Source organism: Emydura macquarii, unplaced genomic scaffold (assembly GCF_026122565.2).
Source record: "Emydura macquarii macquarii isolate MOO-44397 ecotype Brisbane River unplaced genomic scaffold, CSIRO-AGI_Emac_v2 contig_306, whole genome shotgun sequence".
Classification (NCBI taxonomy): Eukaryota; Metazoa; Chordata; order Testudines; family Chelidae; genus Emydura; species Emydura macquarii.
This window is the reverse complement of record NW_027130443.1, coordinates 1,082,712-1,099,456: the sequence shown is the minus strand read 5'-3', so window position 1 is coordinate 1,099,456 and position 16,745 is coordinate 1,082,712. Positions and strand designations below refer to the sequence as shown.

General features: G+C 63.2%; 2 protein-coding genes and 1 pseudogene across 4 annotated transcripts; all 3 read right to left on the bottom strand.

Moving 5' to 3' along the window:
• Positions 1 to 373: 373 nt before the first annotated feature.
• LOC137158196 (thialysine N-epsilon-acetyltransferase-like) lies at positions 374 to 3,354 on the bottom strand (annotated as a pseudogene).
• A 1,420-nt stretch (positions 3,355 to 4,774) lies between these two features.
• On the bottom strand, positions 4,775 to 7,195 carry LOC137156943 (thialysine N-epsilon-acetyltransferase-like). Of its 2 annotated transcripts, XM_067553962.1 has the most exons (6): positions 7,100 to 7,195; positions 6,747 to 6,801; positions 6,354 to 6,437; positions 6,016 to 6,117; positions 5,838 to 5,878; positions 4,775 to 5,270 (listed from the first exon to the last, which is right to left on the bottom strand). In XM_067553962.1, the coding sequence occupies exons 1-6, from the start codon at positions 7,160 to 7,162 to the stop codon at positions 5,094 to 5,096; spliced, it is 522 nt and encodes a 173-aa protein (XP_067410063.1). In that variant the 5' UTR covers positions 7,163 to 7,195; the 3' UTR covers positions 4,775 to 5,093. The 2 variants fall into 2 exon arrangements, with proteins under 2 accessions (XP_067410063.1, XP_067410072.1); XM_067553971.1 differs by lacking the exon at positions 6,016 to 6,117.
• Positions 7,196 to 8,488: 1,293 nt separating this feature from the next.
• On the bottom strand, positions 8,489 to 15,493 carry CHRNB1 (cholinergic receptor nicotinic beta 1 subunit). 2 transcript variants are annotated; one of them, XM_067555803.1, is made up of 11 exons: positions 15,254 to 15,493; positions 14,783 to 14,922; positions 13,589 to 13,633; positions 13,058 to 13,167; positions 12,804 to 12,912; positions 12,550 to 12,697; positions 11,042 to 11,233; positions 10,360 to 10,583; positions 9,940 to 10,112; positions 9,321 to 9,468; positions 8,489 to 8,917 (listed from the first exon to the last, which is right to left on the bottom strand). In XM_067555803.1, exons 1-11 carry the CDS (start codon positions 15,303 to 15,305, stop codon positions 8,777 to 8,779), a joined length of 1,482 nt encoding a protein of 493 aa, XP_067411904.1. In that variant the 5' UTR covers positions 15,306 to 15,493; the 3' UTR covers positions 8,489 to 8,776. The 2 variants fall into 2 exon arrangements, with proteins under 2 accessions (XP_067411904.1, XP_067411914.1); XM_067555813.1 differs by having other exon boundaries at positions 9,940 to 10,088.
• Between the last annotated feature and the right edge of the window lie 1,252 nt (positions 15,494 to 16,745).

The following is a 16,745-nucleotide window of genomic DNA, read 5'->3' as shown; positions in this document are numbered from 1 at the left end:
TGGGGCCCGGCTCCCCGCGGCGGGTCTGTTCCCAGCCCCCAAGGCTGCAGCGGGCCGGGGGCGGGGGGCGCCAGCTGGGGGCGGGTCTGCTGTTTCCCAGCATGCTCCAGTCCACGCCTACCTCCCGGCGGGGGGGGGCACATTTTCCTCCTCCCCCCCGCCACCGACCGACCGCCCGCCCGACGTACAAGTGGCTGTAGAGCCGCTTTCAACACCCCACGAAACGAACAGCTCCTGGGACCCAGGAGTCCGGGCTCCCAGCCCGCCCCCCAACCACTAGAACCCCCTCCCCCACCTCCTCAAGCTGCCCTGAAGGGGTGGAAAGTTACAGCCCCCCCCCGTATTTCCCCCCCAAAAAAGACTCGTGCAAAAGTGAGTTGACACCATTATTTATTCACCAGGGTCCCGAGTTGCCCAGAGGAGCCCCAATGGTTGGGGTGGGGGGGGCTGGGAGCCAGGACTCCTGGGTTCTCTCCCCCTGCCGCCTCCGGGAGCCGCCCTTCATCGCGCCGCCCCCGCAGCCATCTCCCGCACAGCAGGGCCCTCGATGTGCCAGAGGTTCCAGCTCTCCTGCGCCGTCACGTCCACGGCCCCCAGTTTCTCGTACAGCGCCGTGGCCGGCCCGTTCCAGTTGGCCGAGACGACGCGGAACTGGGCGCAGCCGTTGGCCAGCGCGACCTGGGGGGGGGCAGAGCTGTTTCACTGACTCACCCGGGCAGCGGGGCCAGCACCGCTCCTCAGCGAAGTTGGGAGGGTCTGGACCCCCCCACTGCTGACTCCACTGCTTGCCCCCAGAGGAGGGAGGCCTGCTGGCTCCCCCACGCAGGGGAGCTGGCCCCCTTGACCCTAGCCGTGGGGCTGGCCCGCAAGCGTGGAAGAGCGACCTCATTTGAGACCTCACCTGCGCCACTTTGCGCAGCAAACTGGTGCCAATTCCTTTGCCTGCGGGAAGGAAAAGAAAGTGTCCGTCGAGCGCTGAGATTCGTCCTGCCGGGGCCCGCTGTCACCCGCTCGTCTGGCGCCCTGGGCAGCCCAGGCCAGGAACCAGCCCCAACATTGTTCTCAGAGCAGAGATTTTTGAAAGCCAGCAACATGGATCTACGAGCTTCAGGCTTTCTTCTGAACTGGGGCAGCCGTTCGGCCCCTTGCCCAGCGCTGAGATGCGGCCACCTCTGGGGCGGGGCGGCTGGTTATGCAAGGATCCCTCTCCCGGGGCTGAGATGCGGCCACTTCTGGGGCGGGGCGGCTGGTTATACAGGCCTCCTTTGTCCACGGACGATACGTGGCTTCCAACCCTGACTCTGGGGGGGTCTCTCGTAAAAACCTTCGGACCGTCTCCATCAAAGCCAGCACAGCCAAACAATAGTGGCATGGTGCCGGGGGAGCCCCCACCCCACTCCCAGCAGCACAGCGCCCCCTCGCGACGCCGTGGGGCCAGTGCTGATCACTTGGGGACAGTGCCCCCTACAGATCCCCCCACAACTGGCCAGCGCCGCCCCCCTACCTCTGAACTCCGGCCTGACGTACAAATCCTCCCCGAAGAGGATCCGCCCTTCCCAGGTGCAGTAGGTGAAATAGTGGAACTGGTACCCGAGGATGGCCTGGCCTGGAGAAACTGGCGTCGGAGGCGGAGACAGCAAAGACTGAGCCCCTTGCAATGCGGCCACCCCTGGGGTGGGGTGGCTGGTTATACGGGGACCCCTCGCCCGGCACTGAGATGCGGCCACCTCTGGGGTGGGGCAGCTGGTTATACAGGGACCCCTCACCTGGCGCTGAGATGCAGCAACCTCTGGGGTGGGGCAGCTGGTTATACAGGGACCCTTCACCTGGCGCTGAGATGCAGCAACCTCTGGGGTGGGGCAGCTGGTTATACAGGGACCCCTCACCTGGCGCTGAGATGCAGCAACCTCTGGGGCGGGGCAGCTGGTTATCCAGGGACCCATCGCCCGGCACTGAGATGCGCTCTGAGGGGTGCTCTGTGGAGTCTGTGCAACACAGCGCCCTGTAGCATGGCCCTGGGGCCAGCTCTGAGAGCCAGGGCAGAGCCCCCCCCGCCCCCCGCTGACCCCTCGCCCCGAAGTCTCCCATCCAAACGCTGCCCAGCCCCCTCCCTACTTAGCATGCGGGTCCCTCCCCCGCCACCTGCCCCCCATCCTCCTGTGTCACCGTCTTCACTCCTCTGCTTGGGGGAACTTCAGCGACCAGGCAGCCAAACTTGGGGTATGCCCCGAAGCCGTCCTGCTGCAGCGCTGCCGGGGGATGGAAAGAGACACATGAGGCCCAGTCCTGGAAAGTGGCAACCCCACCAGTCTGGGTCTGGGGGAGCCGGGAGTCAGGACACCTGGGTTCTCTCCTCAGCTCCGGGAGGGCAGTGGGGGCTAGTGGTTAGAGCAGGGGGGCTGGGAGCCAGGACTCCTGGGTTCTCTCCCTGGCTCGGGGGGGGGGGGTTGGGTTCTAGGGAGTTAGAGCAGAGGGGATGGAACTTGGGGTGTATCCCCACGAACAAGGGGTGGGGTGAAGTAACTCTCGGCCGCCCCACTCTCCCTGCAATCCAGTTGTCAGTGTCACTTCCGGCCGAGCCCCAGCCCCTTACCTTCGGGGGTTGTTTTGACCTGGTCCAAAGCCTTGTGAAACTTTGCAGCTTCCTGTAAGAGAGGACAGGCACTCGTCACCGGCTGCATTGAACAGCAGGAACAGCCGCCCCACCCCAGAGGTGGCCGCATCTCGGCGCCGGGCGAGGGATCCCTGCATAAACACGTGTCACGCTCCACATTACATGCCCTGGCTCACTTATGCCTTGACGGCCCCTTGCTATCATGCCTGTATCTCTGCTACCCTGGGAATGGGGTTTATTTCCAGCTGCATGCAGGACACCTGGGTTCTATCCTGGCTTGGGCGGGGGACGGGAGGGAGACAAGTGGTTAGAGAAAGGGGGGGGCTGGGAGCCAGGATGGCTGGGTTCTCTGCCCGGCTCTGGGAAGGGAGTAGGGGACGAGTGGTTAGAGCAGGCGAGGCTGCAAGCCAGGACCCCTGGGTCCTCACGGGACATGGTGACTTTTCCACGTGCTGCTCACCCGAATCAGCCGCATGACGTCCTTGACGTCCCTCGGAGCCCATGGGCGGACGATGTAGCTCATGGCTGCTGGTCTCTTGTCTCCTCTCTTGGCCGTCTCGGCCCTTGGACTCTTGCCCCATCGGTTACGTAGCCAGGAGGCGGAGCCCTGGCCACCCTGAGTGCCCCCCCCCCAGGGCTGCGGTCCCCTTTGGGGACAGGAGGGGGCACCAGGTGGGCGGCGATCCCACCACTGACACCAAGCTGAATCCAAGACACATTAACCAGGGCAGGGGCATGGGCCCAGGAGAAGCCGGGTGCTGGGTCCTGGGGGGCGGATGGCGAGAGGGGTGTGTGGAGGGATGGGTCGGGGGATGGATGGATACAGATGGATGAGTGGATGGACAGCTGGACAGAGATGCTTGGGGTTGGACGGACAGATGAGTAGAGGTGGATGGATGGACAGACAGAGCTGTCTGGACAGATGGATAGAGGTGGATGGACAGATGGCTAGACATGGACGGATGGATGGACAGACAACAGTGGGTGGCGCTGGACGGACAGATGGGTAGAGATGGATGGATGGACAGATGGCTGGAGGGACAGACAGAGGTGCCAGGGGCTGGACGGACAGATGGGTAGAGGTGGACGGACGGTGTCTGGCATCACGCACAGCCCAGCAGTCGGGCTAACGCCAGGTCGCTCGCTCGCTGCGTCCGGGGCCGGCTCGGGGCCGGGGGGGGGGGAGTGGGGTGGGAACAGAGAGCCTGGCCCTCTCCAATCCCTGGTCTGACTTGGTCCCCCCCACCCCCAGGGGCTTCGGGAACGGGCAGAGCGGGGAGACCTCCGGGCATCTAATCATTAACGGGCAGGTCAGGGGGGCCGGCTCTGCTTGGCTGAGAAGCTGCCTCCCAGGAGTGGGGGGAAGGGGATTGGCTGGGTCAGAGATTTTGCCCCCCACGCACTGATCACATGCTGGGGCGAGGGGGGGGGGGGCAGAAGGGCAAAGATCCCACCTGGGAAGGAGGGTAACGATTAACCAGCCCTGAAACAGACATTCTACAGTTGTGGGGCAGGAGAACCCAGGAGTCCCGGTTCCCAGCATCCCTCCCTGCTCTAACCACTAGGCTCCATGCCCCTCTTGGAGCCCGGGAATGGAACCCAGGTGTCCTGCCTCCACTTACCCATATCCATTAAACCGTCTATTTTTATGCACACCCCCCCCCATTTCTACTGCCAGCAAGACCCACCCTGACGACCAGCCCGGCCCAAGCCAGCCCCCCACAGTCATTTTGGGGGGGGGGGGTGGCAACTGGGAAAACCAGCGCCTCGATTCTCCCCAGGGTTAGGGCCCATCCCACTGCCCCCCATCCGGCCCCCCCCCAGTGCACCTGTTGAGGGGTACAGAGACACCCCTGACCCTGCCAGGGGAAACCCCCCCCTTCCCCTCCCTGCAGACCTACCCTCCCCCAGCCCCCTGCAAATCCATCCCCCTCCCTGGGGCCCACCCCATCCCTCATGAAGCCCCCCCTCTGCCTCTCTGGTGACCCCCCTCCCGGAGTTATGGAAACAACAAATTAATTCCTAATTACAGTGGTGGTCTAGTGTAGACAAGGCCTGAGACGCGTCCAGGTGCTGGAGGGGGGGCACCAGAGCCATGGTCCCCAAACTTTCCACCCCCCCCCCTTACCTCTGTCCATGCCCCCCCCAGCTGGTGAGCCGCCAGATGCGGGGCGTTTCACGTCTCCCCGCTCCTTCGGTTCCTTTCCTTTTACAACAAGAGATTTGGGGCGAGATCCCGACTCCCCTCGGTCTGGCCACGGGGCCGGCCCCTGTGGGGGATCCGGCATGGCTTTTCAGTCACAGGAAGCGAGGTTAAATCGCTCGGCTGGGCCTGTCTGCCGCCGGGGAGCCAGAAACGCAAGGCAGGAGGCGTGATTTTTTTGGGGGGTGTCCGTTTATTGATAACCGGGGTGTGGTGGGGCGATCGGGAGCCCTGGGTGTGCTGGGCCGGGGGCTGGGCCTCCCCCCCCCCGAGCCCTTAAAATTTGCTCTCGGCCGCCAGCCTCTGCAGAGCAGCGTCTTCGAAGTGGAAGAGGGTCCAGCCTTCCTTCACCGTCAGGTCCTCGCCGCCACGCCGGGCCAGGAAGCTCTTCTCGCTGGCCTTCCAGCTGGCCACGTGCATGTGGAGCTGCACACAGCCCTGGCTCACGGCCACCTGCAGGGGGCAGCGACGAGAGAGGGGGTTAGACCTGCTGTTGAGGAGGGGACTCTCCGGTACTGGGGGGGCAGTGCAGGGCATAGGACACATGGGTAGCACAGGGAGGATTTAGACCGTCTGTTGCAGAGGGGAATCTCCGCTACTGGGAGGGCAGTTTGGGGCATAGGACACACGGGGGAGCAGAGAGAGGATTTAGACCTGCTGTTGTGGAGAGAACTCTCCACTGTTGGGGGGCAGTGCAGGGCATAGGACACACAGGGATTTAAACCTGCTGTTGCGGAGGGGAATCTCCGCTACCGGGAGGCAGTGCGGGGTATAGGACACATGGGGAGGGGGTGTGCGATGGCAGGGGTGACTCACACACACATGCCAGTCACCCTAATTCTGGCTTATCGCTGGGCCGAGGTGCCAAGAACTCAGCTGAGCTGGGCTGAGGCTGACCAGTGGGTTGGGGCGGGGGGCTATTGAGTTTGCCCCCTAGGGCAGAGTTGGGGGTCTCAGGGTGTGTGTGTGGGGGGGGGTTAGAGACAAGCAGCCCCCTCCCCCCCTCCGCCTTAAACTCACCTCAGCAGCCTTCGCTATCAGCCGCTTCCCGATCTGCTGGCCTGCGGGGGAAGGGAGACGAGTCAGGATGCCTGGGTTCTTTCCCTCACTCTGGGAGGGGAGTGGGTTCTAGTGGGGGTTCAGGGGGGCTGGGAGCCCGGACACCTGGGTTCTCTCCCGGGCTGGGAGTTGGCCATACCTCTGAACTCAGGCAGGACGTACAGATTGTCCACGTAGAGGTTCCTGCCCTTCCAGGCGCTGTAGGTGAAGGTGGAGAGGACGTAGCCCACGATGCTCTCACCTGCCAGGAGGGACAGCGGAGCCTGAGCCGGGGCTGGCAAAGCCGGACCCCCCGCCCCCGAGACCTGCCCCATCCAGCAACAGCAGCCGGGAGCTGTACGGGGCCCATGACACACAGCGAGCTGGCGAGACACACCTGCACACCAGCAGGGGGTGGTGTTCCACACATGTGCACGGATACAAACACCAGCAGGGGGCAGTTGTGCACAAGCTCACACATACATACACACACCCTACCCTTCTTGCTCTTCTGCCCAGGGGGCAGCTCCGCCACGTAGCAGTCAAATTGGGGTCGCGCCCCGAACCCGTCTTCCTGCAGCGCTGGGTAGGGGAAGGTGAGAGACACGTCAGGGCCCGTCACCCCCCTACCGGGACATGGGAAAGGGGGGGCACCGGAGTGGGGCACGGGGGGGGCGTGGGCCAGAGATGCCCCCCATCCCTCCCTCTCTGCCCGGAGTCCCCTCCCCCTCTGCCCCCCATACCTCCCTCTCTGCCTGGGGCCTCCTCTGCCTCTGCACCCCAACCCTTCCACTGTGCAAGGTCCCCCCTTCTGCCCTCCCTCCCTCCCCCTCTGCCTAGGGCCCCCCCTTCTGCCCGCCCTCTGTCAGCCCCCCCACCCCCGGCTCTTACCTTCCAGGTTCACTTTGATGCCGGCTGGGGACACGTTGTACACGATGGCGATCTCCTGCAATAGAGAGTGTGGCCCCCCCATTGCAGCCCAGAGCCACCCCAGCCCCTGCCACACAGCCCCCCCACCCCAAAAGCCAGTTCCTTGCGACCCCTCCCCTCCACTCCAAGCCTCTCTGCTACTGCACAATCAGGAGCACCAGACCCCTGGATGCCTGGGTTCTCTGCCTGGCTCTGGGAGGGCAGTGGGAGCTAGTGGTTAGAGCTGGGTGGGGGCTGGGAGCCAGGACTCCTGGGTTCGCTCCCTAAGCGGATCCCCCCTAGCCGGGGCAGTGTTTCAGGGCCTGACCCTATACCTTGATGAGCTGCATGATGACCTTGCAGTCCTTCACTGTGCAGGGGCGGATGGTGCAGCTCATCGTGGCGCCGGGTCCCTCCTCTGCCTCTTTCCCTTCTCCAGCCTTTGGCCTCCTGCCCCTTTAAGAGCAGCTGCCAGGCCAGCCCCAGGGGGGCGTGGCCGCAAAGCAGTTCTCTCAAGCGCCAGGTGGGGGCGCCAGGCAGGAAGGCTCCAGCCTACCTCTGCCACCAGAGGGGATCCCACCGCTGCAACCAAGCAGCCTCTGATTGTGAAGGCGCTGGGGGTCCCCCTCAGGGAAGGTGGCTGTCTCCCTGCAGAAGGAGCAACGGGGGACCCAACAGGGGTGTGTGTGTGTGTGTGTGTGTGCACGCGTGCGCGCACAGCCACAGCTGAGTTTCTGATGGCAGAAATAGGGCCAGGTTGGGGGTGGAGGGGCAACCCCATCACTACACTGGGGGTTACAGGGAGTGAGGAAAGTGAGCGTGTGCGGACAGATGGAGGGGACTAAAACAGAGCCATGACTCCTGGGGTATCAGCTGAGATGTGGGGGGCTAGGGTGGGACTCAGGACGCCTGGGTTCTCTCCTCAGCTCTGGTCTAGCAGGTCAGAGCAAGGGGGGGCTGCAATTCAAGACCCATAATGGCCACAAGGCAGGGACAGAACCCAGGAGTCCTGGCTCCCAGCTCCCCCCGCTCTAACCACTGTTCCCCCCACCCCTCGAGTAGGGATGGAACCCAGGCATCCTGGCGGCCCTTGGCCAGGTCTTGGAGAAACCCATTAATGTTTAAGGCCCCAAAGTGGGCCAGGGGTGAATCTCATGCTGCCCGGAGCTCTTCAGTGTCATGTGGAGCACGTACCCTGCCCCCCTCCATTCCCCTGCCCCACAGGCACATGACCCACTGCGACTAGGACAGATTCCCCTCCAGCCCCCTAGAGCCAGCGGCGCCCAGAGGGGAAAGGCTCCATGTCCCATTCCTGCCCCCTCCCCCCCGCACCAGCCAGTTCTCTGCCCTGCTGGTTTTTTTCCCCTTTAGGAGTCAGCAGATTCCAGGCCACAAAACGTGAGCTGATGATTAACGTGAAAGGGCCGAATCTCGGGGCAAACGTGCGGGGAAGGGGGTCGGGGGGGCAGAGAGACGATCCCCCAATTCTGGTCAGCACTTGCGGTCTCAGCCCCCACAACCTGCCCCTGCTCTAACCATTAGCCCCCACTCCCCTCCCAGAGCCGGGGAAAGAACCCAGGTGTCCTGGCTCCCAGCCCCCCCCTGCTCTAACCACTAGCCCCCACTCCCCTCCCAGAGCTGGGGAGAGAACCCAGGCGTCCTGGTTCCTGCCCCCCCCCTGCCCCCCCCGTCTGACCTGCTCGACATCGGATTCAATGAAACCAAAGGAGCCGATTTTACTATAAACCGAACTCGGTGGGATTTATTCAGATCCCAGGAACAAAACAAACCCAACTACCTTCCAGCGCCCTCTAGAGGTCACAGGCAGAACCAAATCCATGGCTCTCCAGCCGTGTGAATCCGGAGTCACTCCACTCCTCCCCGGCAGCTGTAAATGTGATAGGGAGTGACTCCGGATTGCCGCTGGAGTCCGTGAGGGCACAGGGCCAGGCCCTGAGCTGTGGCACATCACTGTCCAGGCGGAAGCAGCCAGGGGAGAACAGCAGGGGGGTTCACGGGAAGGGGTGCGCGGGGGGCAGGTTGTAGCTGGCATCCAGGAAGATGGTGAGGGTCCCGATGCTGGTGAAGGTGATGAAGGTCCAAAGGAAGAGACGATCCACCACCATGGCCACGTACTGCCAGTCTTCCTTGAGCTGGGGGGGATGTGGGGCAGGTGGGGTGAGATGGGGGGCTGCTCTGTGCCACCCCCTAACTTTCCACTGAGACGGTGCACTGGGCTGGGGGCGGAAGACATTCATCTCCCAGACCCCTAGTAACCCCAAATTCTGCCCCACTGGCCCTCTGTAAACCTCCCCGCCACCCCCTAAGTCTGCCCCATGGCCTCCCCTTAACCCTGCCCCACTGATCTCGTAAACCTGCCCCCACCAACCCCACTCTGCACCTGATTCCCCCCTCCCCCATGCTGGGGATATGGGAAATGACACCCTTTGCGCTAGGCGCTGGACAGACAGACAAGCTCCAATCCCTGGGGGGGTCTTGTCTGGGGCTGGAGCCAGAGGCCATAGGTGATGGGCAGCCAGCCGGCCCCCTGCTCACCGTGTCGTAGTCCTCCTGCTCCTGAAGCTGTCGGGCGACGTAGGTGATGGCGTCTATGGCAGATTTGAGGTCGGGGGGCAGGACAAGAGCCTGGCTCGGCCCCTCCATGAACCTCCTCAGGTCCTGGGAGAAGGGTCCCTGGGAGAATCTGGCAAGGTAACAGGGAAGAGCTGTGAAGCCTCCCGTGGGGGCCCTGAGATGCGGCCACCTCTGGGGTGGGGTGGCTGATTAGACAGGGAGTGGTGCTGAGATGCAGCCACTTCTGGGGCGGGGCAGCTCGTAATACAGGGACCCCTCGCCTGGCTCTGAGATGCGGCCACCTCTGGGGCGGGGCATGACCATTTAGGGCTGGAAGGAAAGGATGATATAGCTGAGGTTAGTCCTGCTTTGAGCAGGGGGTTGGACTAGATGACCTCCTGAGGTCCCTTCCAACTCTAATATTCTATGATTCTATGATTCTATGAAACTCTTGGATCTGGCTGAAACTTCCCCGGAGGAATTCAGAGAGAGAGAGAAGAAAAATAATCCCCCCACATGGGGGTGGGGCCCAGCCCTGCTGACCAGGGACAGTGTCCTCCTACTGAGCCCCAGCCCCGCAGCCCGTTGCCCCCCATCTGACCTGTTGGGCTTGGGGAAGAGGAAGTCACAGGTGGGTTTGCGGATGAAATACTCGTCCATGCCCCGGTTGCCTTTCACCACGACGTCCCGTTTGGGGGCTGGGGGAGCTTTCAGGACGGGCTCCGGTTTTGGCCGCAGCAACCCCAGATACTGTGGGAGCCGGTGAATGAAAATCTGCCCAGGAGAGAGAATCCAACAGCCCCCATGAGCTTCCGCCATGGGGCCAGCGCCCCCTAGAGGGGAAAGGCCCTGGCCCCCATTCCCCAGCCCCCTGAGACAGCCAGACTCCCACCGTGGGGCTGGATGGGAGCCGGTGCCCCCTAGAGGGGAAAGGCCCCGACCCCTGTTCCCTGCTCCGCTGAGCCAGCCAGACCCCCACCATGGGGCCGGATGGGAGCCTGGGGGGTGGGGCGGGCGTTACCTGCCTGACCCAGAAGGGCATTTCGTGGGTGTTGGGTGAGCGGTGGTGCAGGTTCAATACCACCACGCTGAGGATGACGGAGAAGGTCACCAGGATCATGGTGAACATCAGGTACTTGACGATGATGGGCACCGCCAGCGAGGTTTCAGGCACCTTGTCCGCCAGCAGCAGCAGGAAGACGGTGAGGGTGAGCAGGGCAAAGATGGAGAGGGTCATCTTTTCCCCTGGGCAGAGACAGGGGAGGGGGCATCAGCCAGGGTAGGGGAGGACCGGCCGACCCATGCCCATCTCGTGCAGCCTCTGGTCTCCCCCCAAAGATAGGTGATTCTGGTGCCCATCTAACATAGCCTCTGGTCTCTCCCCAGTAACAGGGGATTCTGGTACCCATCTAGCACGGCCTCTGGTCTCTGCCCAGCGACAGGGATTGTGGGGCCCATCTGGCACGGCCTTAGGTCTCTGCAGGGAGAGGGGATTCTGGTGCCCATCTAGCATGGCCTCAGGCCTGCTGAAGGACAGAAGAATCCTGGCTCTGGATTGCTCCGCCCCTGGGAAGGGGGCAAAACCCGCCCACTCCGATAGGGATGGAAGGGAAAACCGGGCGCCGAATTCCCGCTGCCCCTGGAACGGGTCCAACCTCCCCCCACCACCGTCACTCCACGGGGGGCAGCGGCCCAGCACCCACCGGCGTCGGGGGGCAGGTAGAAGACGAAGATGGCCAGGATGGTGATGAGGATGCAGGGGATGATGACGTTGATGATGTAGAAGAGCGGCCTGCGGCGGATGATGAGGTAGAAGGTGAGGCTGTCATGCTGCAGGGCCCCGGGCAGCGTGTTGCGACGTGCCGGCTTGTGCCGGATCTCCCACTGCCCGTTGTCTGGAGGGCAAAGCGGGGGTGGGGTCATGAGTCAAGGGGTGACAAGCCGGAGTCACCCCACGACGGGGTGTGGGGTCTGGCGGGGGAGTGGGAGGGGAATATCACCGGGAGATAATTGGTGTGAGCGGTGGGATTGGCACCCAGAATGTGTAGGGCCTGGGTGTTTGGGTTGTGACTTTGTGACTGTTTGTAGAATAACTCTGTGTGTGTGTGTATGTGTGTGTGGCTGGCTGGCTGTGCTGTGGCTGTGTGTGTGTGCATTGTGCAAGTGTGCCACTCTGTGTGCGTTACTCTGTGTGTGTTGTGGCTGTGTGTGTGTCTTGTGGCTTTATGGGTGTGTTTTGCTGTGTGTGTCACAGTTGTATGTGTGTTGCTCTGGGTGTGTTGTGGTCAGGCGTGTGACACTGGGTGTGTCGCTCTGTGTGTGTTGTGGTTGTGTGTATGTTCCAGTGTGTGTCGCTCTGTGTGTGTTGTGGTTGTCAATGTGTGTCGCTTTGTTTATGTGTGTTTGTTCCTCTGTGTGTGTAGCTCTGTGTATGTTGTGGTTGTGTGTGCATGTGAGATATGGCTGTGTGGGTAGCTCTGTGTGTGTGTGTGATGCCTGTATGTGTGATATATGACTGTGTGTGTTGTGGCTGTGCATGCATGGCTAGGTGTGGGTGCGTATGACAGAGAGAGATGACTGTGTGTGTGTGTGTGTGTGAGAAATAGCTCTGTGTGTGTGTGTAGATCCACATGTGTGTAGCTCTGTGTGTATCTGTGTGTTTGAGAGAGATGGCTGGGCATGCCGGGGGGTTGAGTGTGTGTGTAGATCTGTGTGTGTTGTGTGCATGTGTGTAGCTGTGTGTGAGAGAGAGATGGCTGTGCATGCATTGTATCTGTGCAGGGTTGTGTGCATGTGTAGTTCTGTGTGTATTGTGTGTGTGTAACTGTGTGTGTGACAGAAACGGCTGTGTGCGTGTTGTGTGTGCATACAGGGTTGCATCTGTGTGAGATGGCCATGTGTGTGTATGTGTAGCTCCGTGCGTGCGAGGGAGACGGCTGGGCCGGTGGTGTGTTGCGTGCAGCGTTGTGAGTGTGTGTAGCTGTGTGTGCACGAGAAAGATCGCCATGCGTAGATCCATGCATGAGAGAGAGACGGTGGGGCCAGCAGTGTGTTGTGTGCGGCGTTGTGCGTGTGTGTAGATCTGTGCGTGCACAAGAAAGATCGCCGTGCGTAGATCCGTGCGCGCGAGAGAGAGACGGCAGGGCCGGTGGCGTGCTGCGCCTGGCGTTGCACGCGCGTGTGCGTCGCACGGGGCCCCCCCCCCGCTCACCGATGAAAGTGTTCTCGAAGACGACAATCTCCCGCACCTCGCGCCCCTCCGCGTCCAGCGGGTGCTGCAGGTCGAGCTCGTAGGCGTCGTAGGCGTAGGACTGGAAAACCATGGTGCAGTTCTGCCAGTCGAAGGGGAAATAGGTCACCTGGGGGGGGAGACAGAGACGGCGTGGATACAGCGCCCTCCGCTGGGCCCCCTCTGCCTCACAGCACAGCACCTCCTGTGCCCTCCCGGCACCACGGCCCCCGCACCTGGATACTGCAGCTGCTGCGGTAAAGCGCCGGGGGCAGCCACCGGATGGTCCCGGTGTGAGAGACCAGGACGCTCACGGGCAGGGCGATGTCGAAAACGCCGTCATTGCTGGGGGGGGAGAAAGACAGAGGAGAAAGCGGGGCAGCGTGGAAGAGGGGGACCCCAGCGGGCCAGGCGGTGGCCGGGCTATTGACACCCGTGGCCACCACCGCCCCCAGGGCCTCGCCCTGCCCCCCGGCCCGGCCCGGCTCACTTGTTCATGAGGTAGATGTCCGGGAGCCAGACTTTGTCGGACGGGATCCGGACGGAGGCGATGTCGTCGAAGTCGGACAGGTTCCAAGCCAGGCGATAGTCCCTCCACTCCTGGGCCCGGCCGGCGGGGGGGGGGGGAGAGAGAAACGAGCGTGGAAGAGGGAATTGTGTGAAAGAGGAAAGGATGAGTGTGAAAGGAAGAGAAGAGAAGAGGGCGCTCCAGTTGCACGGGTGGGGAAACTGAGGCACAGAGCAAACACCCCCGCCTGCCTACCGTCTGTGGGCCCGAGCTGGGGGCTGGACCCTGTTATAAACAAGCCAGCAGAGCTGGGGCACTAACCCACAGAGCCGCCCCCCCGCCTCATCCCCCCCCCCCAAGATCTACCCCTGCGCCTCCCCACCCAGCAGCCACTGGGGTGGCACAAGCTACCTGTCTGGGTTCAAAGAGGGGGGGCTCGGCACTGCAAACCCTCCCCCCACCTGGGATGGGATATGGGGGAGGGGCAGGAATTTGGGGGTGGGGAGTACCCACCAGGTCCAGATACACCTTCGTGGTCAGCTCCTCGTTCTTTTCGTTCTGGGGGGGAGAAAGGGTTAAAAAGTCACCAGGTCATTCTGGGGAGGGGGCGCGACACACCTGCCCCCTCGCTTCCAGCATCGTGCCCCCCCTCAGGATCAGTGTCCCCCCATATGACCCTGGAGAATGTCCATCCCAGTGGAGAGATCTTGTGGTGCGTGTGGGGGAATGGGGCAGTGGGGTTTTTTGTGGGGAGAGGGGCAGATCGGACTCCCCCTGAGATATGACTGGGGGGGGGGCACGTTTGCCAACCCCATGCATGTGCCCCTCCCCCCATTTCTTCTCCCCTTCCCCCCCATTGCTATTTATAACCCCCCTGTCTCTGGCAGGCCCTGGCTGGATAATGCTCCGTGACAGCTGCTGGCGGGGGGGGGGGGGGGGGAGAGTTTCTTAACCCTCTTTCTCCGCCAGAAACCAGTCAAGAACGAGTGGCCCAAGTGAGCGCGTTCTAGGTTGCTCTAGCGTGCCGTCGGCCCCTGGCCTGGAAGGCACCGCTGGAGAGTTAATCTAGAGCCCAGGCGGCTCAGCCCGGGAGCAGCGGCCAGCGAGACGGCTCTAGAACATGGTCTAGAACAGCGCCGGGGCTGGGAAATCACCCAGGAGCGGCTCTAGAACGCCGCTTCACACGGCCGTAGTGGGTCGGGTTGGTGGTGTCCCAGGCTGCTCTAGAACGTAGTCAGGAATTGCACTTTGGTCTGGAACGCCGCTGAGGGAGGGAATCTAGGCCCCGGCATCCCATGGCCACGGCCGGGTGATGTTCTAGGTGTCCCTAGCTCCAGGGTGGGGATTGGTAACGTCGCAGGCTGGCTGCTAGCCAGCACGGAGCAGGCATCGCTCCAGGCCGCTCTAGACCCCAGCCCAGAACAGTGCTGGTGATGGGGCTCAGACGGACTCCCCGGGTAGCGTAGGTGGCAACGGCGTATGGCTAATCTAGAGTGCAACCAGCAAGGACCAGGAGCCCTGGGGCTAGTTCTAGAACCGAATAAAAAACATGGTCTAGAATAATCCAAGCAGCTGCTCTGCTGGTTCGTCGATCTAGAACCCGGTCTCCTGTTGGCCCTCAAAGGGGCTCCGGCGCACCCAGACGACGGCTCTAGAACACCACCAGAGAGCCCCGCCTGCCCCGCCCCACGCGCCGCCCCCCCTCACCAGGCTGATGAGCTGCGAGAGGGACATGCCCAGACGGACGGACACCCGGTCGGCCAGGCTGCGGGCGGGGCGGACGCTGGGGTTGTAGTTCTCGAACAGCTTCCCCAGCAGCCGCTCCTCGCTTGCCATGTCGCTCGCCCCTGCCGGGGGAGAGAAAGTGTGAGCGCGAGTGAGAGTCCACGCGCGTGTGCACACAGGGTGTGTCACGTTCCCCCACGGCACCCCCTGCAGGCTGGGACTGTCCCGTGGGGCAGGGCAATCGATCTACCCCTTCCTCTCTCCCCACATGTTCCCTCTACCACCCTCTACCACCCCCCATCGCTCCTGCGTCCCCCCTCCCCACACCCTGTCCGTCTATCCACCCCCCCCAAAACCCCCTATCTGTCCCTCTCGTTACACCCCCCGCCACGCCGCTCCAGCCCCACAGCGAGATGGGGAGATGCCGCCCCGGGCGGGCCAGGCTGCACTTACCCACTCCAGCGATGAGCCACAGGAGGGCCAGCGCTGGGGCTCCCCACCCCATGGCGGCGTCTGTGTGTCTCCTTGAGGTTCAGCTGCCTTCCAGGCCAGGCCAGGCCAGGCCAGCCCCCTCCCGCCCCGCATCCCACCGGCGCACCCCATTGGTCCCCGCGGCTGTCGCTGGGTGGGGATGGGGGGCTATAGGGTGACGGGGCGGGGGGAGGGACCTTACACCCCAGCTGCCAGGAGGAGTCCGGAGTCGCCACCTGTTCTGGATTGGGGGTGGGGGATGCGGGGAGCTTTAACCCTGTGGGGCCTGAGCCCGTGATGGGAGGGGAAGCGTTGCCAGCGGAATTCAAACCCACGATCCTCTGGGGCAGGAATGAGCTTGGATGTTAGCCAGGGCCAGCTCCCTGGGGACGGACAGATAGAGGGGTCTATGGGGCTGGCTGAAGGGGGTCTATGGGGCTGGCTGGGGGGGATGGAGGGTCTATGGGGCTGGCTGGAGGGGGGTCTATGGGACTGGCTGGGGGGGATGGAGGGGTCTATGGGGCTGGCTGGAGGTGGGTCTATGGGGCTAACTGGAGGGGGATGGAGGGGTCTATGAGGCTTGCTGGGGGGGATGGAGGGGTCTATGGGGCTGGCTGGAGGGGGGTCTATGGGGCTGGCTGGAGGGGGGTCTATGGGGCTAACTGGAGGGGGATGGAGGAGGTCTATGGGGCTGGCTGGGGGGGATGGAGGGGTCTATGTGGCTGGCTGGAGGTGGCTCTATCGTGCTAACTGGAGGGGGATGAAGGGGTCTATGAGGCTTGCTGGGGGGGATGGAGGGGTCTATGGGGCTGGCTGGAGGGGGGTCTATGGGGCTGGCTGGAGGGGGGTCTATGGGGCTAACTGGAGGGGGATGGAGGAGGTCTATGGGGCTGGCTGGGGGGTGGAGGGGTGGGGGCTGGCTGGAGGTGGGTCTATGGGGCTAACTGGAGGGGGATGAAGGGGTCTATGAGGCTTGCTGGGGGGGATGGAGGGGTCTATGGGGCTGGCTGGAGGGGGGTCTATGGGGCTGGCTGGAGGGGGGTCTATGGGGCTAACTGGAGGGGGATGGAGGAGGTCTATGGGGCTGGCTGGGGGGGATGGAGGGGTCTATGGGGCTGGCTGGAGGAGGTCTATGGGGCTGGCTGGGGGGGATGGAGGGGTGTATGGGGTTGGTGGGGGGGTCTATGGGGCTAGCTGGGGGGATAGATAGAAGGGAGAACAGGGGTCTATGGGACTGGCTGGAGGGGGTCTATGGGGCTGGCTGGAGGGGGGTCTATGGGGCTAACTGGAGGGGGATGGAGGAGGTCTATGGGGCTGGCTGGGGGGAATGGAGGGGTGTATGGGGCTGGCGGGGGGGTCTATGGGGCAAGCTGGGGGGATAGATAGAAGGGAGAACAGGGGTCTATGGGGCTGGCTGGAGGGTGGTCTATGGGGCTAGATGGAGGGGGATGGAGGAGGTCTATGGGGTTGGCTG